At 32.4% G+C, this 19,752-nt stretch overlaps 1 protein-coding gene across 1 annotated transcript in view; it reads right to left on the reverse strand.

Annotated features, from left to right (window-relative positions):
• Nucleotides 1-19,382, reverse strand: part of LOC144842127 (uncharacterized) — a 78,830-nt gene extending 59,448 nt beyond the window's left edge. The window contains exons 1-2 of the mRNA XM_078698504.1: nt 19,105-19,382; nt 1,986-2,134 (exon numbers count right to left, since the gene is read on the reverse strand). Of these exons, the coding sequence (XP_078554630.1) occupies nt 1,986-2,134; nt 19,105-19,233 (278 nt within the window). The 5' untranslated portion in view covers nt 19,234-19,382. The remainder of the gene's footprint in view (nt 1-1,985; nt 2,135-19,104) is intronic.
• Between the last annotated feature and the right edge of the window lie 370 nt (nt 19,383-19,752).

Consider the following 19,752-nt stretch of genomic DNA (forward strand, 5'->3'; position numbering starts at 1 on the left):
TGATTGGATATACAGTATTTTTATATCTCTGCTGTGTAATAGTGTGTTTAAGTTGTACAGCACCATTATTTATTTAACATTTTATATACTAACAGTTAACTATACAGTGGGTGTTTCTAAATAAATAATTTACACTATACAGTACTATAAATATGTCACATTAAATATTCCATATTCCTGAAGATGAACAAATAAAGTTAGAAATATAGCATTATAATGGCTTGCCTCACGTAAGTGTGTTTTACATTATCAAATATGATTATAGGATACAAATTGGTATTCTGTCAGACAGCAAACAGTACGGTAATTCCCTTCAAGCAAACAATTATTATTTTTGCCTATTATAGTGCTGGTAGATTTAACAACATTTAGGTTATCAGCAATACTGGCAAACATATACCACTAGCAAGGGGAGCTTAAATGAAATCTGCCCTGGGGAAATTGGTTTTAAGTTTTGTGTATATGAGTCGGAGTGTGATTAACAAGGTTGCACCGACTTTGAAAGAGCAAGTCTTTTCTAAAACCATAAGTACAGATGTTTGATACTTGACAGGAAGTGGGTAAAGGATTAAGGTAGGGTTAATCATAGGTCCCCCAGAGCCTGCGGAGAAATTCCAAACAATTTTATATGACTGAAATATCTCTAGGTCATTACATTTCTTGGTAACAAGAATAACATTAGTATGTTATTCTGTTTAGTATTTTTTAATTTATTGAAGTTTATTGGTCTGCTTTAGAATCTAGGCTGAAATCACATGAAGCATAATGGTAATTATAATATTGCAATTGTTTACATGGCGAATGGTTGTAAGGATGAGCAAATTATCTTATAAAGATACACTGCCAGTCTAAAAAATAAATAGTTTAACACAAAACTTACATTTAAAGAATGTCCACACACAGAGGTAATAACACAATCTTTTTTTTCAAACACCTATTAAGTTGATTTACAGTAATTCTTAATCTATTAACTGCACAAATGAATACAGACACAGGCTTTTGAAATCGATAATTTTAGATTTGATCTTTGTGGTTTCCTTACCCCATTCGAGGACCTCCTCTGTGTGAAGGAACGTGTACCAAATGAAAGTATTGTTGGATAAAAATGTTTTAAATATTGTCAGACTGTTAAACAATAAATTTATTACCACCGCACAGAGGTAATAACAATTATATTAGAGGTTAAATAGTTACATCTGGTTTGTTTTTTGGGGGTTTTTTTTGTTTATAGTTTTTAGTATTTGATTATACTTACCTGTATTGGAAATACTAGGTAGACAACGAAGGGGATTGATTGCATGCAAGTGAATTGGGAGAAGAAGGGAAAAATCATTCCAACTGCGTTCGACATTCCATCACATCAAGAAAATGTTAAAACTTTGCTTGTTAGTATTATATGTACCTGCATGTTAGGTAATCCTTTTTCGTCCCATTTGGGAAAAGGGCAACTCTTGTGATTTCAGTAGTGATCACATTGGTAGGGTTGTTAGCCCAACAAGGGTAGGAATGGGGCAACATTACTCTTTTCCAGTTGTATATGTCTAGTATTTGTCTATATAAATAACAGAAGACTTGTTTTACTACAACCATACCTATGGTATGGACTTCCTGTGCCAATTACAATGGGGAGGTTTCGAGCAACGACAGAATTGTTATGTTAGTCTTTTGTGTGCATGTAGGAATATTTGAATGAGCATCCTCGCTCCTCATCTCAACACATGTTTGATGGTCTCTAGATCCAAAGCGACTACTGACGACACATATATTGACCTGAGCTAGATTTCTCATTGGTCAAAAGTTCCCTAATTGCTGTGGTTCACACAGTAGCCCTGTCTTAACTGCTTAATGGCCACTCGACATGTAGCATAACTTTATTTTTAGCACTACATACACAACAATAGTAGTGTAGCAATACAAACAACATATTTTACATCCCCTGCATGCAATTGCAATACATTTTCACTACAGCAGGATATTCTTTTTACCTTATGACTTGTAGCACCAATTCTTTCCTAGCTCTGCGTACATGCTGTACAGCTTCCGCATGAGATGCACATGGCACGCTGTTGATACTAACTAGCACATCGTCAACTTTCACCTGGCCTGATAGATTTGCCTTCCCCCCATTTTCAACCTGAAAATGAAATAGAAATGTGTTTAAAATGTTAATAAGAAAATGCTATAAAAACATACTGTAATCTAGTATACCTTGTTTTTAAGCAGCAAGAAAAGCTGTCTAAAACAGCTTGCAGTAGGAAAGAAGGGTAAAGTCTACCCCATAAAATTTAATATAAAGAAACAAAAAATATTAATTCTATAAAACAAAACTTATTTTTTCGTTTCGTTTCGTTTATTTTTCCACTCACTTATATAGATGATTTAAACAAACATGAGTATACATATATTTTAAAAGTATAAATTAGATTAGAAGAATCTGTCTTCATAGAGGGCACTCTTTAAACTTTGCTTGTGATAATTTCTGAAAGATGGTCTCAAGAGGTTACAAAGATTATCAAATACTATAGAGGGCTCACTTCAATTTGATCATCATAACAAACAGGATTGTTGTCAGTATCAGCTGTCAGTAATTGTCTGTCACAACAAATACATTATGACATAAAATATGAATCAATAATTACATGGATGAATACAAATGTCAAGGAACAATGTTAATGTGACCAATCAATATTTCAATCATAATATTCATATCTTTTTAAAATTTCACTATAATAATTACCTATTACAGTACAGCGTTTTTTTAGTTTTTAGGCTAATTGAGAAGATAATAATTTTTCAGGGCCATCATACATCATTTTGTACAATAATACATTTGACAGTTTTTTGTACATTATTTAATGTGATAGTCCTAGCATAATTTATTTACCATTTTTCCTTATCTTAAATAGTCAATGTTTGATTTTAAATAAGCTTTTAAAATGGTATTGGAATAGTTTCCATATCAACAAGTAAACAGCTTTTGTTTTACAAGGAAGTATTAAGCTCTGTCTACACTATCAAACATTATGTGGCAAAACAAATGTGATGTGCCCATATATGGACATGATGATGTCATATTACTACCATATTTGAGAATATCACTACCATATTTGCACCTAGGCGCATTGCAATATTGGGCATATCACACTTTTTTTGTGTAAACAGAGCTTTGGGGATAATGGCACAATCATCATCATTATTACAAATAACAACCATTACTGCTAAAACTTATTTCCTAAAAGGGATTAAAACATGAAGTAGAATTACTCTTTTCACACCTCTTTCTTCATCATTTTGTACATTTAAAACTACTCAGAAAAAGATAATCAGATTTCTACCAAGCTATATAAAAACCAGGATATAGTATGACTCATTGTATCTTGTCTGTGGACACTATGGCTGAGTGACACTGGATTTAAATATGAATGGTGACCATTACTATCACTTTGAAAGGTTTTAACCACAAAATGAGCTGTTTACAAAAAAAAAACAAGAAGTGACATATTTTTAGAGGTTAACAATTTTATTATAAGAAATGTCAAGAATATATAAATGTTTTGGGGTTTTCATGCAAGATTATTTTTAACTTCTTGTACACCCTACTTTTACTAACAATTCACTGAACAGTCAAAATACCATTTTATTTTTAGCTATTTCATTATTTATAATAGTAAACAATACAGTACATTCTTCAATGTTGAGTATTGTCCAATATCCGTAATAAGGAAAAAAGAACGAAAGAAAGATCTTTCAAAAGATATTTATTTATAGTTTATTTTTAAACATATTACACAAACCAAAAGTGGTGTTGGTAGTCTATAAATAAGTGCTAAATTACCTGGAAAACAGACATTGGCCTATTCTCTCCGATAAGAGAGCTACAACCCAAATATACAGTATAACAAATTTATTAAACACCCCATCAGATAATGGTGTACATTACATGAACCCTGCCCTTAAGTGGGAGCATCCCAACACACACATACATCATCATTAAACATATTGCACTTTATACATCATAGGTAGAAAGGTTAACTTTATTTTCCGAGGAGAAAATTAATACATTACATAGAATTTTAACATAAATTGTTATTTTATATTAATACTTCCTAAAATGTATTGATATTAACGCTGTTTGCTAACAAAACATTGTTTACTTACATATTTTAGAAATATGATATGTAAATGATAATCAAATATTTGTAATAATAATAATTAATATGCTAGTTGTCTGACACTAAACTATACAGGTATAAAGCTTGCTATATTAGAGGACTGAGTCAACAACATTTTTGTTTAAATGGGTCTTTTATGTCAAACATTTAGGAGTTTAACTATTAATTGAACCCTAGAATATCAACTGCATCAGCTCCACACCTTTCTGATAATGACATCATATTATGATGTCATCATTAGAAAGGTATGATGTCATCATTAAAGGTGTGGGGAATGATACCTCATCTAGGTCCCTTTATTTCAAACTCCATGATTGCCGAATACAGTTTCTAGTACTTGACTCTTGAATTGGAATGTACAGTACTGTCAGAATATGAATCACTGAACTAGTCATGCGTAAAGAAGGAGCGGCAGGCACCGATTGGAAGCAATCAGTAGCAGAATTATTCACAATTATTTCCTGGATTTAAGTTGCATTCAAAAACATCCAGGTGAAACCACAGACAAATTTTGAAATGTTGACAGATTTAAACAATGGTTGAATAACAAGCTGAATATAGTAGATCAAAAAAACGCATACTTGTTATGAAAAGAATAGCTATGTTCAGGACACTCATTTCTCTATCAGAGTTAGATAAGCCAATAAAAGCGGTTTAACCAAGGGCGCCGATAAGTTTTGAAACTTAATTTCATATCACAATTTTTCATACGCAAGCGAATTTGAGATCCTGTAGTTTGATAATATTATTTTCTGAAGAATATGGCACGAGCAGGTGGCAAAATAATAAAATGCCAAAGTTATTTGAATGACATTTTTCTAATGTATTTAAAAAAGGTACTACTGTACATCATCCTCAAGTTTTAACTGGAATTTAAAAATTTAAAGACAAAGTACTTATGACATACTATTAGATTTAATGTCACAATAAATTGTTTATTTGGTAACTTTACATTCTCAGTACGACATGTGGGAATAAATGTATGCAAAGCGTTTTTGAGAAAATCTGGGATGTTTTTGTAGCTACCATGAATTATACAATTTAGTTTCTAATCAAAATAATTCAGTACTGTATAAGTATAAATGATTGTGGCTTGGTGGTTATGTTGCTTGGCTACCACTCCAAGGGTCCTGGGTTTAAGTCCCGTCACATGTCAGGATTTTTTCTAAGGACAAAATTACAACTCCACTCCCAAAGACTTATAATAAGACTTTGTTTATGTAGAGCATCTTGTGTATATGTTTGTCTTGTGAACCTCTGAGGGTCTCTAATAATCAGCAATTGCTGGATGGATCATCCTCATTAAATATGGTAAAAAAAAAAAAAAATGACTAAACCATACAAATTCTACTAACTGTACTGTAACAATTGTTCTGCGTTCAAACATGTGTGGTACAGAATAACTTAAATCGGACAAAATTTATTGGAGTTATATTGTACTGTATGTACATCACAGCATATGAGTTTACAACTATGTCTACACTATCAAACTAGTTGTGACAAAAAAAGTTTGATGTGCCCAAATATGATAGTGATATGCCCAAATATGGTAGTAGTGATATGACATCACTATGTCCATATATGGGTACTTTTTTTTTCACACATTTTTTTGTCAGATAAAGTTTAATAGTTTTATTTTTTTTATTTAATCGGTAGTGTAGACAGAGCTTTAAGAAAGTGAACCGATCACATAGGCTTTGTATACTGTATTAACTATAGATTTACACTACATATATCGAAAGAGTACAGTAATTATGTAGATCTGAACAGGCCGTTATTCTTTATGACGGGTAAACTAGATCTCTCACAGCCAGAGGACAGAAACAGTAATCATATTCTACTCATTACTCAACATTTTATAAATGTTACGTGCATACTCTACTCGGCAAACATTTTTGAAAAGTATAAAGTTTCTGACAGAACAATAATTCTATTATGTACATTAATAGATTTGACCCAATTCTACAAATGCTAACAATCCTTTATGTACAGGTAATGTTTTATCCTATTATGGTAGTTACTGTAAGAAGTATTTTTCTATATTATGTATTGAAACTAAACTGTTGACTATAAAATAACATTTCTTGATTGTTCTCATAAATTTAGTATCAACTAACCATGTAACCATGTTAAATTATTCGTTAAAAAAAATGATCAGATTTACTGATGTCTTGGGTAAACCTACCTACTGTACCCTAAAGGTATACGATTTTTAAGTCCAGTGCGAACAAGGCTTTAGTGATCTTTGTCATACATGCCATTCATACAATAAAATAATGCAAATAAATTTTCATTAAAAAACAATGTCATGTTGTTGATCATTAAAAGATACCATGCAAAGAAAAAAAAACTTATACTATACTTTGAATTCCATAATGTTTGAAAAATATTATGTTGATTTTAAATTCCATACATATTGATAATTGTAGTGAGTTATTTACAGCCTTCTGTAAACTCCAAAATGGACCCCATATTACCCCCTAGGGCTTAGCAATTGCACCCTAGCCAACACAGGTCTAGACATGTGTTACAATATTAACAGGTAGGAATCAAGGGCAAAGCATTTCCTTGGATCATGTAAACATGTAAACATAAAATAAATCAATTCTGTACTTAATAAAGTCATCAGCTGAAGCATCAGGACTTGAGCACTAGGCTTGTAGATGGGACTTGGGCCTGTAGATTTGACTTGGGCCTGTACTGTAGATTTGGGCCTATAGATTTGACTTGGGCCTGTAGATTTGACTTGGGCCTGTAGATTTGACTCGGGCCTGTAGATTTGACATGGGCCTGTAGATTTGACTTGGGCCTGTAGATTTGTCTTGGGCCTGTAGCTTTGACTAAGGCCTGTAGATTTGACTAGCTCATCAGCCAAATTTGGTAGCTCAAAGCACATGCTTATAATAGTACAAGAACATTTATAACTTGTTATTAAAGCCTGTACGTATGAACTTTTTTTTACACTGATCTATGGTTTTGTAAGAAGCACATTGTGGTATACCAGACAATGCATAAATTGAGATTTTATGTTTTAAAATGTCATCTTCTGTAGTTGATTTGTTACTATTTTAAACAAATAAAGTTAATAAAGTTTTTACAGTGTATTTCTTCGTTACAGCATAGTAAAGAAGACCGTAACCCCAAGTTCATGTGGGTCACAAGTGAACACCCTTATAAATAAACCCCAGATGACAACAATTATCTCTGGAATGGGAGTAGTACAGACTTGTCTACCGTTCAGGCTAAAAAGCATCACACACACAACACAAAATCAGAGCTATCCTCAGCCTTGAACCACCTAGGCTTTTGTGTTGGTACTTATGTCACCAAAGGAAGGAATGTTCAAATGTCTATAATTGATGAAAGATTAATAACTACAGAACTTCAAATTCCAACAAAAGTTCAACTCTCTTTCTATCATTGCCAAATCAATTCATGAATAATGTTTACTTTTTTTTATCTGTTAAAAAGTAATTTTACTTTTTTAAAGATTAATGAAATCTACAAACTTCAACTTCTAACAAAAGTTCAACTCTCTTTCTATCATTGCCAATTTCATTCATGAATAATGTTTACTTTTTTTTATCTGTTAAAAAGTAATTTTACTTTTTTAAAGATTAATGAAATCTACAAACTTCAACTTCTAACAAAAGTTCAACTCTCTTTCTATCATTGCCAATTTCATTCATGAATAATGTTTACTTTTTTTTATCTGTTAAAAAATAATTTTACTTTTTTAAAGATTAATGAAATCTACAAACTTCAACTTCTAACAAAAGTTCAACTCTCTTTCTATCATTGCCAATTTCAATTCATGAATAATGTTTACTTTTTTTTATCTGTAAAAAGTAATTTTACTTTTTTAAAGATTAATGAAATCTACAAACTTCAACTTCTAACAAAAGTTCAACTCTCATTCTATCTTTGCCAATTTAATGAATAATGTTTACAAGTTATTTTTTTAACTTTAAGTGTTTTTTAGAGCGATTCTCAGGGGCGGTTTCAGCATTATAGATTAGTGGAGGCTAAATATTTCATAAACATCAAAACGATCCGTCAGGTTGAAAAAAAATAGTCATTATTTTATTTTTAAAAAGACATGGCTGTTAAATTTTAGAGGGGCTAAAGTCTGTTTAGTCCCGCTTAAATCCGTGCCTGATTCAAAAGTTGCTGAACAGGTATTAAGCAAGTGCGAGGTGGCAATTTTGAATATAGCTGTACATACCAAATGAACAGGTTGATTCAAAATAAAAGAGAAACTGAACCAGAAGTAATAGGCTTTTCCTGAAAGAAGGTTATTCATGCCGAAGATCTCAAAGACTCCGAGTCTTTCTACAAACGAAACGCAACAATGTAATTTTAATGCAACATTTAGCAGTTGGTATTTTCCATCTAGTAAAACTTAACTTGTTGCTTTGTCACGAGTGTGGCATCTTAAAGCCAAGTGCAATGGGCCGTACAGCTTAAATTTCGCTTTATTTTACAACAAATCTATTGTTTAAGAAATCAAGTAAAGGTTAATGAAAGTAACTTGAGTAGCATGAGTCATTGTGGTAGTACAGGATTGCACTTGGCTTCTACTCCAAAGGATTATGGTTCGATCTTGACAATCCTATAATGATTCTTTTCAGGCACTTCTTCAAATACAGTTATTTCATAGTCTCTGTATACACTATCAAACTAGTTTAAAAAAAAAAGTGTGATATGCCCAAATATGGTAGTGATATGCCCAAATATGGTAGCGATATGACATCAACATGTCTATATATGGGCACATCACATTTTTTTTGTCACATAAAGTTTGATAGTGTAGACAGAGCTCTATTAATATTATATTGTGTGTAAAATTACATAATAGAATCTGAAAATCCTCTGAGGTATGAACTCAATGTTATGCAAAATAAGGGTGCTGGATGGCTGGATGATGACAAACATTTTAAAAAATTGATTTACAGTATTTAATAAAACCAGCATTTTAATAATAATGTATCCCCTTTCCCATCATCTAGTAAAACTCTGTAGATTATACACACCGTGGCGCACACCACACAAAACGCATGTGTTGAAGTCTGGAGTGATGTGAAAGGAGTACAGTACAATATACTGTCGAGTAGTTTTACTGTAGCAGTCCAAAGTCTTGATTGTGTAAACTCTGGAGTGATGTGAAAGGGGTATGCGTAGCTTAGTAGTTTTAGCAGCACAAAGATTGTTTGGGCTATCTGTAACTAGAAAAAAAAGTTATGGCACAGCCTATGGTATGCTCCAGTTCCTATGACAATCATGCCAATATCACTAGTTTAAGGTCACACACAGCACTGACAAAATGAATGGATGGTTTCCGTTTTAAGTATGATTCAAACAAATCTGCCCTTTCCATCTAAAGTTATTGGTATGTTCATAAAATTCAAATTGACATCCGTCAAACCTGAGTTATCCCGGAAATTGCCATAATAAGCCAGTTACACTATGCTTAGTACCTTCTATCTCCTAGTACTTTGCTATAGTAACTTTAGGAAGTAAAGCTAAGAAATTGTAGTACATTGTTCGGACTGATAGTTTTTTTTCATACATTTATCTGGCGATTTAATTAATTATACCAGTGTGAACAGGGCATAAGACCCAGAAGAAAGATAAACTTATTCAGGAGATAATAGTACATGTACAGTATTTGCATAGAAACTCTATACTCTATGCTTCATTAATAATGGTACGCTTTTTCCAACAAAATGTTTTGCTATTGTATTAATAGCATGAAAGTATTTTATCAAAGTATTATATTAAATCCATGAGCAAAAAACTTGAACAGTGTGAACAGGGCTTAAGACTCAGAAGAAAGATAAACTTATTCCGGAGATAATAGTACAAATACAGTATTTGCATAGAAACTCTATACTATATGCTTCATTAATAGTGGTACGCTTTTTCCAACAAAATGTTTTGCTATTGTATTAATAGCATAAAGGTATTTTATCAATGTATTATAAATCCTTGAGCAAACAAGTTGAACAATAAATGTTCTATTGTATTTGAATGAGGGTATGGCTGACATCAATAGTCATGGGAATGAGTTTGTAGATCCTGTAACAATGAGAGTGTAAAAAAAAGACATCAAAACAGGAAATGGTGAGATCAATCAACAAAAATCTAAACACCAGGTATTAATATTTATTATTAGGTGCTTTATTATGATCTACCAATACCATCATATTTGAACTTTAAAGACATTTTCTCTATGTTTTTTTCAATCTGATTTAAGGTCACAAACAACATTTTTTTCTGTTAAAAAGCTGATTCTAATCATTTAAGCGGTCAGCTCTAAATACCAGCATGCATTGTGCAGATTGAAATTTTCGTTTTGTTTGTGATGCACCCACTTTTGGTGCCACATAGCTATTTACTGTATTACAGGTAATGTAGTAGTACTAAAAAGGCTGGATGGAGGAAAAAATACCTTCATTTTCACTGTCCTAGGGCGGCTCTTGCATAATAAGCAGTCAAAACCATATTTTTCTGAAGGCCAAAAAAGGCCATCCTCAAAAATAAATGATATGATCAGGTCAATTTACTATATGAATTTAATATTAATTTTTTTTACTAAAAATACATCGCTCTGCTATAAAAGCATAAAGAAATAGTAAAGTTTCACACATTATGATCACCACCACTTCAGAATTTGCGGTGTAATGATTGCTTTTTAAGAACGCAGAAATATCGGTCTTAATAAGCTGGCAAGGAAGTTATTTAGATGTATTGATAATCCCTCAATTGAATTTAAAGAACTTTATGCCTGTTATGATGTCATCAGAAAGAACGTAACATAAAGGTAGACAGTGGTATTCATTGATTGAGTCAAGCATGAGGTATGCCGCCTCTAGGCTCTCTGAATAGCTGTATGAACCAGTGGGCTGGACTTACATTGTTTGGTAAGGAACGTGGTTGAAAACAATCTTGTGATATCTCAACAGATCCCGATTTAAAAAGGGGATTTATTTTTATTTTGATCTCTGACTGAACTTAAAGTGCGGTGATTAAAATTATATTTATTTGGTTAAGTTACCAATATTTTGGAATTTAAAGGTTCCTTCTCATGCAAGTTACAGTAAACTTGTATCGAATAAAATCAGCAAAAATCATACTATTTGCGTTTAATGCATACTATATAGCCTTTGACACACTCAGACTGTCGTCAACTCTCAGTTGATAATTACAGTATATGCGGCTGTGGTGTAAACTGTTAGTGTTTAGGCCTACTAATTTTATTACTGCAGCTCTAAAAAAGGGCCACTCAATAACATTTAGGGATGGGGGGGGTGGGGGGGTCTGGACGCCATGGACAAACATAATGGACAATACTGTACAGTTAAAATCTTCAGTACACACACATGTGGTCATGCGGTCAATATTAACTTGTACCCTTGAAGACAAACTGAAGTGTTTAGATAACTTAAATAGATAAATGATAACACAAATCAACTATTATTTACCCATCTTCAATAATACAACAAATTGACATGATAATCTTACAGGTGTGTGTCAAAAGTGACCACATGCCATAATAATCATGAAAGAATAATTTTCTACTTTTTAAGCTATCACTATCATATTTGGGCATATCACTATCATATTTGGGCACATCACACTTTTTTATCAAATTAGTTTGATAGTGTAGACAGAGCATTCGAGAAGATTTTAAAAGTAGAACAGACTAATTAAAACGGGTCTTGCAAAATGGGTTGAAAAATATTGTAAATTTATTTGTACTGTCACAAGCATAATTTTTTTTTTGGACCAAATTTAGCATAGAAAAGCAGCTACACTGATTTTCAATTTTAATTGTAATCTTTAGATTTCACAGCATCAATCAGACTTTAATCTTCTAAAAGGGCTTCTGTTGATTAACATCGGTAATCATATTAAAAGGAGCAACTACTGTACAGTATGCATTTTATTATTTAACTTTATTCCTATTATATACTGTATTGAGAGGAAAACAATAGAAAACACACAGTAATAAAAAATATGTCGAACCAGGCCGGGGCATTTAGTAACCAAATTACTGGTACCTGTACAGAGTACCTAATATAAATTATGCTTAATTCTGAAATAGGTAGACACAATGTAAAACGCAGATCGCCTACTCCACATCGGATACTCACCCTACAGTAGCTGTACTATGTGTACCGCGACAGGTAGTTACCAATGTTGGCAATCAAATTAATTATTTGTAGGCCTATCAGTTTTGGAAGTGGAATGCTTGTACTGTAGTACTGTATCTTATAAATCAGGATTGACCAATTTTTATGATCATTGATGTTATTACAATGCAATTTTACCATCAGAAACATAGAGATTTTCATGCATATATTACTGTAGGTATCGGGAAAGTTAACTAGTGTATAAAAAATCGTATTTGGTTGAGAAATTATGTCAAATGTGAAAATTGGTTAATTTGAATACAGTATTGTAAGCATTGGAGATGAACAAACATCATTAGAATATTAATAATTTGATTGAGAAGACTGAGAATAATAATGCTACTATTAATCAATAATAGACTACAGAATTCCAGTTAACCACAGAGAACAATGGATTCATATTATTTATTCTAGTGCAATAATTACCTTTTGCGGTACCATATTCAAAATGAAACTACTGCAATGATTTCATTTGGCAGGTCACATGAAATTGAAAGCTTAGTTGGTACTGTAGGATGAGGCATGAAATTGACAATCAATTTGACTCTATCCTTTAACAACCTCTAATCAGGGCTTAACATTGAAATTGTTTTCACCAGGCTCTAGGCTTTACTATTTTAATGTTTTTCAATTCAAAATATGACAAAATTACTGTTGTTATAATGCAAGTACTGTAATATACTCTAGAAATTGTTGCAATGGATTGTGTCCGACGCTATAAGATTAATACGGACCACTACTAGTACTACTGTATACGTTGCTACATGTATGTCAATCGTTTATTGCATGTTAAACCTTTATACTGTACAATATATGAATACTGTACACAGGTGTTATTCAAATTAGCTTAGTATAGCACCATCATGTTACTGTACACGTGCTCGTGATGTATTATTGAATGGTGTTTTATTTTACTATTGTAGATAGTGAGATTGTACTGTATGCCTGGACTTAATAATAAAGTTATTAATATTACTATACAGTAGATAGAAGTAGAAATTAAAGACGAATCTTACAAAAAATCAGAGACTCAGATATTAACTTTGCTGCAGGTCCATGTCAACCTGTCATTTCAATTGGTCACAGAGTTTAAAAGCTTTTACTTGTAAAATTGAACCGTACTGTACATTGTACAGCTCAACCTGAGTAACTGCTTTGAATATAAAGTTGACTAATAGCTATTACAACGATTTACGATAGAATCCATACAGGATACCCTAATAACAAGATAATTAGCCAATTAAACACATTTTGATAAGTACAAGGAAATCACAATAATTGTGTTTTTAAATCTAATTAATATTGAGTAGCTGTACACCGTTATAATGATATCTCACATCCTAATTATTATTAAAGTCAAACCAGTTTAACACCCATAATGTTTTAGTTGCTAATTAGGAAGTTCAGTGTTGATAATACTGTAGTTCATTGTCACTATCGGTGATAACATCATTTTTGTAAATAATCAAATACTGTACAGTATCATTATGTACAGAATCACATAAAAGTACAATTTAATAAGTTTGTTTAAATTTTAAAAACACCACACCACACCTTCTACAGTACACTCTTCAGGACCAAAGTGTCCCCTTAATATTAATAATATAGGGGTGCTTGCAGTGTTATTTTTATGTCTGAGGACCCCAATGGAAAAAAGTTTTATTTTAAACTTTCTTGGGTTATTCCTCGGTTTATTCTATTAATATTGTTATCTTGTGCTTTTTCTATGTTATGTTTGTCTTTGTATTTTTGAGTGAACTGAATAAAACTGAACTGTACACTATTCTGAATAGGGGTTGGCTGGCTATAGTGTTAAAACATATTTCCCTATTATGTTTGTTTCACTGGAAAGTGTCCCTTCCATAATAAGGAGTGTCCCCTCCATAATAAGGAGTGTCCCCTCCATAATAAGGAGTGTCCCCTCCATAATAAGGAGTGTCTGCTCAATAATACAGAGTGTCCACTCCATAATAAGGAATGTCCCCTCCATAATAAGGAGTGCCCCTACCCACCACCCATAATAAGGAGTGTTCACTCCATAAGGAGTGTCCCCTCCATACTAAGTAGTGTCCCCTCCATAATAAAGAGTTTCAGGGTGTCCTAAACTAGGGGTTGAACTGTACTTTACATTAATATTGTAGAGTAGTAACTTTAAATAGCAATGATTAAAACATTCTAACTAATTAATGAAAGTAACAGTTAAAACAGTAATAATACATGACAAATCAAAAAGCCCTATTGGTGATTTCTATATATTGTACTGTTAAGTTTATTGGCTCTGATCCATTCAGCCCAGATCTCATGACCTACTGACTGTGCGGTAGTACATTACAGGAGCTTATGCAACATAGCAGGAATAAAACATTTTTTTTTCCATTTTTTAGGAAGCAGTTGTTAACGCCACACTTTCAATCTTAAAGTGAACTTAGTTGTTTGAATTAATGTCAGCTCTGAGAGGAAATTGACAACATTTGAATCTCATAAAATGATATAATTTGAAACATTAAAATAATTAATCAAAGATGATAAAAGGAGAAATTAAATTAGATTCTATTTTAAAGATATGCTGATCATTATGATATTTCATAGTCAGAAAAATACTAGATACAGATTTACAGGTATACTGTGTAGGCCTAAATTTGTTGGTTATCCACACTTGGACAGCAGGTACAATATGTCACTTTTATTGCAGTGCTGGGTATCTTATACTGATAGGGATATTTAATAAAATGTTAAATATTTGAGTTGTAACTTGTAGCTCTCTTCTCGGAGAGAATAGGCTAATGTCGGTTTATCCAGGTAAGCCAGGCATGAAATAGACTGTACTGTAAGTGTAAGATCACCACATTCAATGACAAATAGTATACAGTTAGTAATTTAGTCAAGAAGCAGTGTACTCACTGTAGCCTAAAAGTTGAAGTGAAAAACAATGCAGAATTTATAAATTTACAGTTATGAGTTAATATTACAATACTGTATCTAGGGAAATCCTTAAACATAACTTAAGACAAGCAACGTTTCTTTTTTCCACTACATTACATCTTCACAAACGCACAAATCCATGATGAATGGCAATCATCATCCAAGCAAAAAATGTACCAGTATGGGATCACTTTCAAAATTCATGAGTAATCGGCCATATATCTCAACAGTGAGTTTGTAGATATGTGGAAGAAGCCAAACGTAATAATATTATCATTGCAAGACTAATCGAACTGTTAAACTTTATCGAAAGAATTTAAACTGAAAATTCAGTATCACATACTGTAGCTCAATTTAGTACTATCAATTTTTTTGTAAAAACCGCTCAAGGCTGTACTACAGTACTGTACACTTTGTCTGTAATCCTTTTTCACTGTGCCAAATGGGCTAGTAAAACAGTAAATATCTACTTTCCCAAATTCATTTCAATTGTAGTACAGATCAGGCACCATTTGGACGTTGTCAGTTTTATTTATTCCTTTCAAAGAAATATAAAAAGGGAGCACTGTGAGGAGAAACAAGAGCCGTCAAAGACAACTATCGTCAAAGGGCATGTCTCTTCAACTAAAAGGCTTGTCTCTCACCCAAAGGGCGTGTCTCTCCAAACCAAAGGGCGTGTCTCTCCAAACCAGAGGGCGTGTCTCTCTAACCAGTTTTCAGGAAGCAAAGGTTTTTTAAAGTACAATCAATTAGAAACTTACATTTTTTACTACAACATTACCTGGATCATTAAACAGTACTATACTTGTATAGGTAGCCAATTATATAAATTTAAGACTAAGAGTAATCACACCTGTATAATATACCCTTTATGTCTACCGCCTGCTCAGGTATGTTTTGTACTTACACAAGAGGTTACCAAAAAAGGGTCAAGCAAAATCTGTTCTCCCATGGTTTAAACTTTATACCTGACGACAAACACAAATTATACACAAAGTGAAAGATGAATGTTACAAAGAATTTTAAACTGTTATAAAATGGCACTTGTTATTTATTTATCTATAGCAAATTACTGTTAATAAGGTTCATAATGATGTGATCAAAACATGCCTTCAAACGAAAAGTTTAAAATGAATACATATTTAGGTGAGCGCATGCATATTATCAAATTCCCCCGAGAACCTGATGATGGATTTCTCACGATCTATAAACTACTTCATGTCTTAATATTAAGCCAATAAATCTATAAACATGAAATGAAATACAATAAAAACTCATGAGGTACTTTAAATACCTTAAATATTCCAGCTTAAATTGCATCCCACGTTTTTTTTTATTAATAAAGAACACCTAAAAATTCTATCCAGCTTTATCCTGCTTACAGTACAGTAGATCCCATGTTTTACAGTATGATATCTTTTCTACAGTATACTGTATTTTAAATGTCCTGAAAACTTTTTTGGGGGTTACAATTACATTAAATATACTTAATACTGTGTATAGTATAATGCATCTATCCTGGACTGTTAGTACCATCTATCAAGCTTTACCCTGCTTACTGTAGATCCCATGTTTTATGAGATCGTTTTTACTATATTTTCAATGACATGAAAACTGATGTTTTAGGAATTTTTCGGGGGGTTACTGATTCTACATTAAATACTGTATACTTTACTGTGTAGCCTATAGTATAATGCATCTATCCTGGACTGTTGGTACCATCTATCCAGCTTTACCCTGCTTACAGATCCCATGTTTTATGAGATCTTTTCTATACTGTATTTTTAAAGTCCTGAAAACTGATATTACAGATTCCTGTACAGTTTAAAATATACTTACACTGTTGGTACCCATCTTAATGATGGCTATTCTCAACTATTTGGGAATGGATACTATCCTTTATGTACAGTATATCCTGACCCCTACACCTGTTATACTGTTGTCTTGGGCCCCTCCAGAATTTGGACCAAATTTCAAATTTAATTATTTGGGCCTGTTCATATGGTTTCACTGCTATCAGGATGGCCAAACTCATTTGAAACACATTTCAAAGTAGGAAAATACTGTACATTCTGTACGTCTGTTTAAAAAACAGTATTATCATTAAACATCAAATCAAACACACTATAAGCAACAGATAGACAATAATCTGAATGGATGCCCTAGAGTGAGCCACACCCAAAAATTGTATTTGTAAACTATAATTAATAAAATCTGTTTCCTTTTCGACCTAATAAATTTTTTTGTTAGCTTTACTGTACATGCTGGATTTGATTTTATTTCATTAGGGACGACTTTACGATTATTACCGATATTGAATTGATTGCGAAACATGCACTTTCTATGGAAATTTTTTTTTTTTTTTTACTGAATACAGTACAGTATGGCCATTTTTGGAAAAACATAAAAATAGAGTTTACAGTATCTTATTGGGTACTGTATTTGGTGTAAATTGTAACAAATAGGTCAAAACTGTATTTGGAGTCAAACTCAACTTGTATTTTCTGACTAACATTATCATTTTCTGACTTGCAACATAGAACAAAGATCCTTGAATACGTATTGGGTAAGTGTTCTAAAATAATCCTGATTTTTGTTGTGATGTAGAGATAATTGCAAAACAAGATGGAAAATTATGGCTATTGATATTGCAAATTATAGATTTATTTAAACAATATCTTTGTGAATAAATTGACTGTATGTAAACTATTGTGTATTTGGAAATAGTGTGAAGATTGTTTAGCTGAACAATAACAAATTAAAACTAACCTTTAGATGAAGGTTAAATGAAGTCTAGGAAAAACATCATAGTTTAGCAATCCTATCTATTGTCATGGATACACAAATGTGCTTTAAAAAAAGCTTCCCAATACCGTACATGACATGGTTATACTGTATTGGCACATGGTTTTCTGTGCCCTTAGTTTTAATTTTCTAAATTTCAAAAAAGCTTGTCTTGGGACAAGAGGATACGTCAAATTTGGTTGTCCGACCGTAAAAAACACTTGTCCCGGGCATCGGGCAAGTGGTTTTGCTTAACCCTGGTACAGTAGCTTTATGGGGTTCTGTAGCAAGAAAAAGATGTGAGTCTCAATCTTTAAACATTAAGTAGTTAGACGTTTTGTAGTGTACAATTTAGTTTCACAGGTTATGACATTTAAACATCGGATTGTGAAATAAAAAAACAATCACCAGTATAGCTGGGATTTCCTGTCACGCCATTTTGTCTGCCATATTTTTTTTTCCTTTAAAAAAATGTTTAAAAATAGTTTGATGACTAATCATGTCAGAACTCATGTAAAATAGTTCTGTCATTTTTTATTGTATAACAATTAAAGAAATAAATTCTTTTTTGTGTTTAAATGCTGTACCCAAGGTTTAGTTTCAGGTATTAAACTTAAAATAAAAGAAGATTAAAAACTGTTTAAAAACTATACTGTACAATTATCAACAATTTGAAATAGGAAGTTCAAACAAATTGCGCCAGTCCCTGAAAACGAACATACTGCTATTACAGAAAAGCCTAGGCCGAGCCTATGCCTGGCTTACTATGTACTCTGCTAGCTGAATATTGCCATATAGCCTAGGCCTAGGCAATTTGTATTGTATCGAATATAAATAACAAATTATTTTATTAAATCATATGGTTTAACAGTGATTTTTAATTAAAATTACACAAAAGTCATAAAAACAACTTGACCAAAATTGGACTTGTGGTTACACTTCATGTAATATGCAGTTGCCTTCCTATCCTGGGCCTAGCTAGTGATTGTTGGAAATCGAGGTTAGCTAGGCCATCCACATAGCAGACTTACCTTTGCGATCGTCAGGGGACAATGGTGTTCCGAGCCACCTTTCAGAGAAAAACCCCACGGTGATCCTCCTTTCAAAACAACTCGGATGGTTTGCGTATCATTCACGTTTTCCTGGCCCACCTCAGCCATATTTATAGTACTATAATCCAAGTTTCACTTTAGCACGCATCAGATCAACTTGATGTGCTGACAGAAAGTTCCAAGGACGATAAATAAAGTTAAAGTCTGTCGTGTTTTGATTTTACTAGGCCTGGCTAGTTTCCTTACGGTCGGATTCTCGTCTGCTCATGGTTTGTTTGGCATGCATTTAGCGTACGATGACCTTGTGTACACATTCTTTGCTTGTATATTACGTATGTACTTCCGGGGAAAAGTCACATTGCAAATTTAAAAAACACCTCCTACCTGTTCACATGGTATAAAATCAAGAAAAAATCATTATTGTAAAATTTTAACGTTTAATAGTTGTTATTTAAACATATTTAACCAATAAATATGTAGTTATTCAATACAAAAATTTAAAAAAACCCAGAAATTCAAAATCTGAAAAGTTAAAGTTAGCCGAAAGAGGGCGCTATAGATAAAATTATTTTCCTCACGCATAGTAATTGGTAAATTGTGAAAGTAAAATGCAAAAATCCTTAAAAT

The sequence above is a fragment of the Antedon bifida genome, chromosome 5, assembly GCF_963402885.1.
Source record: "Antedon bifida chromosome 5, ecAntBifi1.1, whole genome shotgun sequence".
Taxonomy (NCBI): domain Eukaryota; kingdom Metazoa; phylum Echinodermata; class Crinoidea; order Comatulida; family Antedonidae; genus Antedon; species Antedon bifida.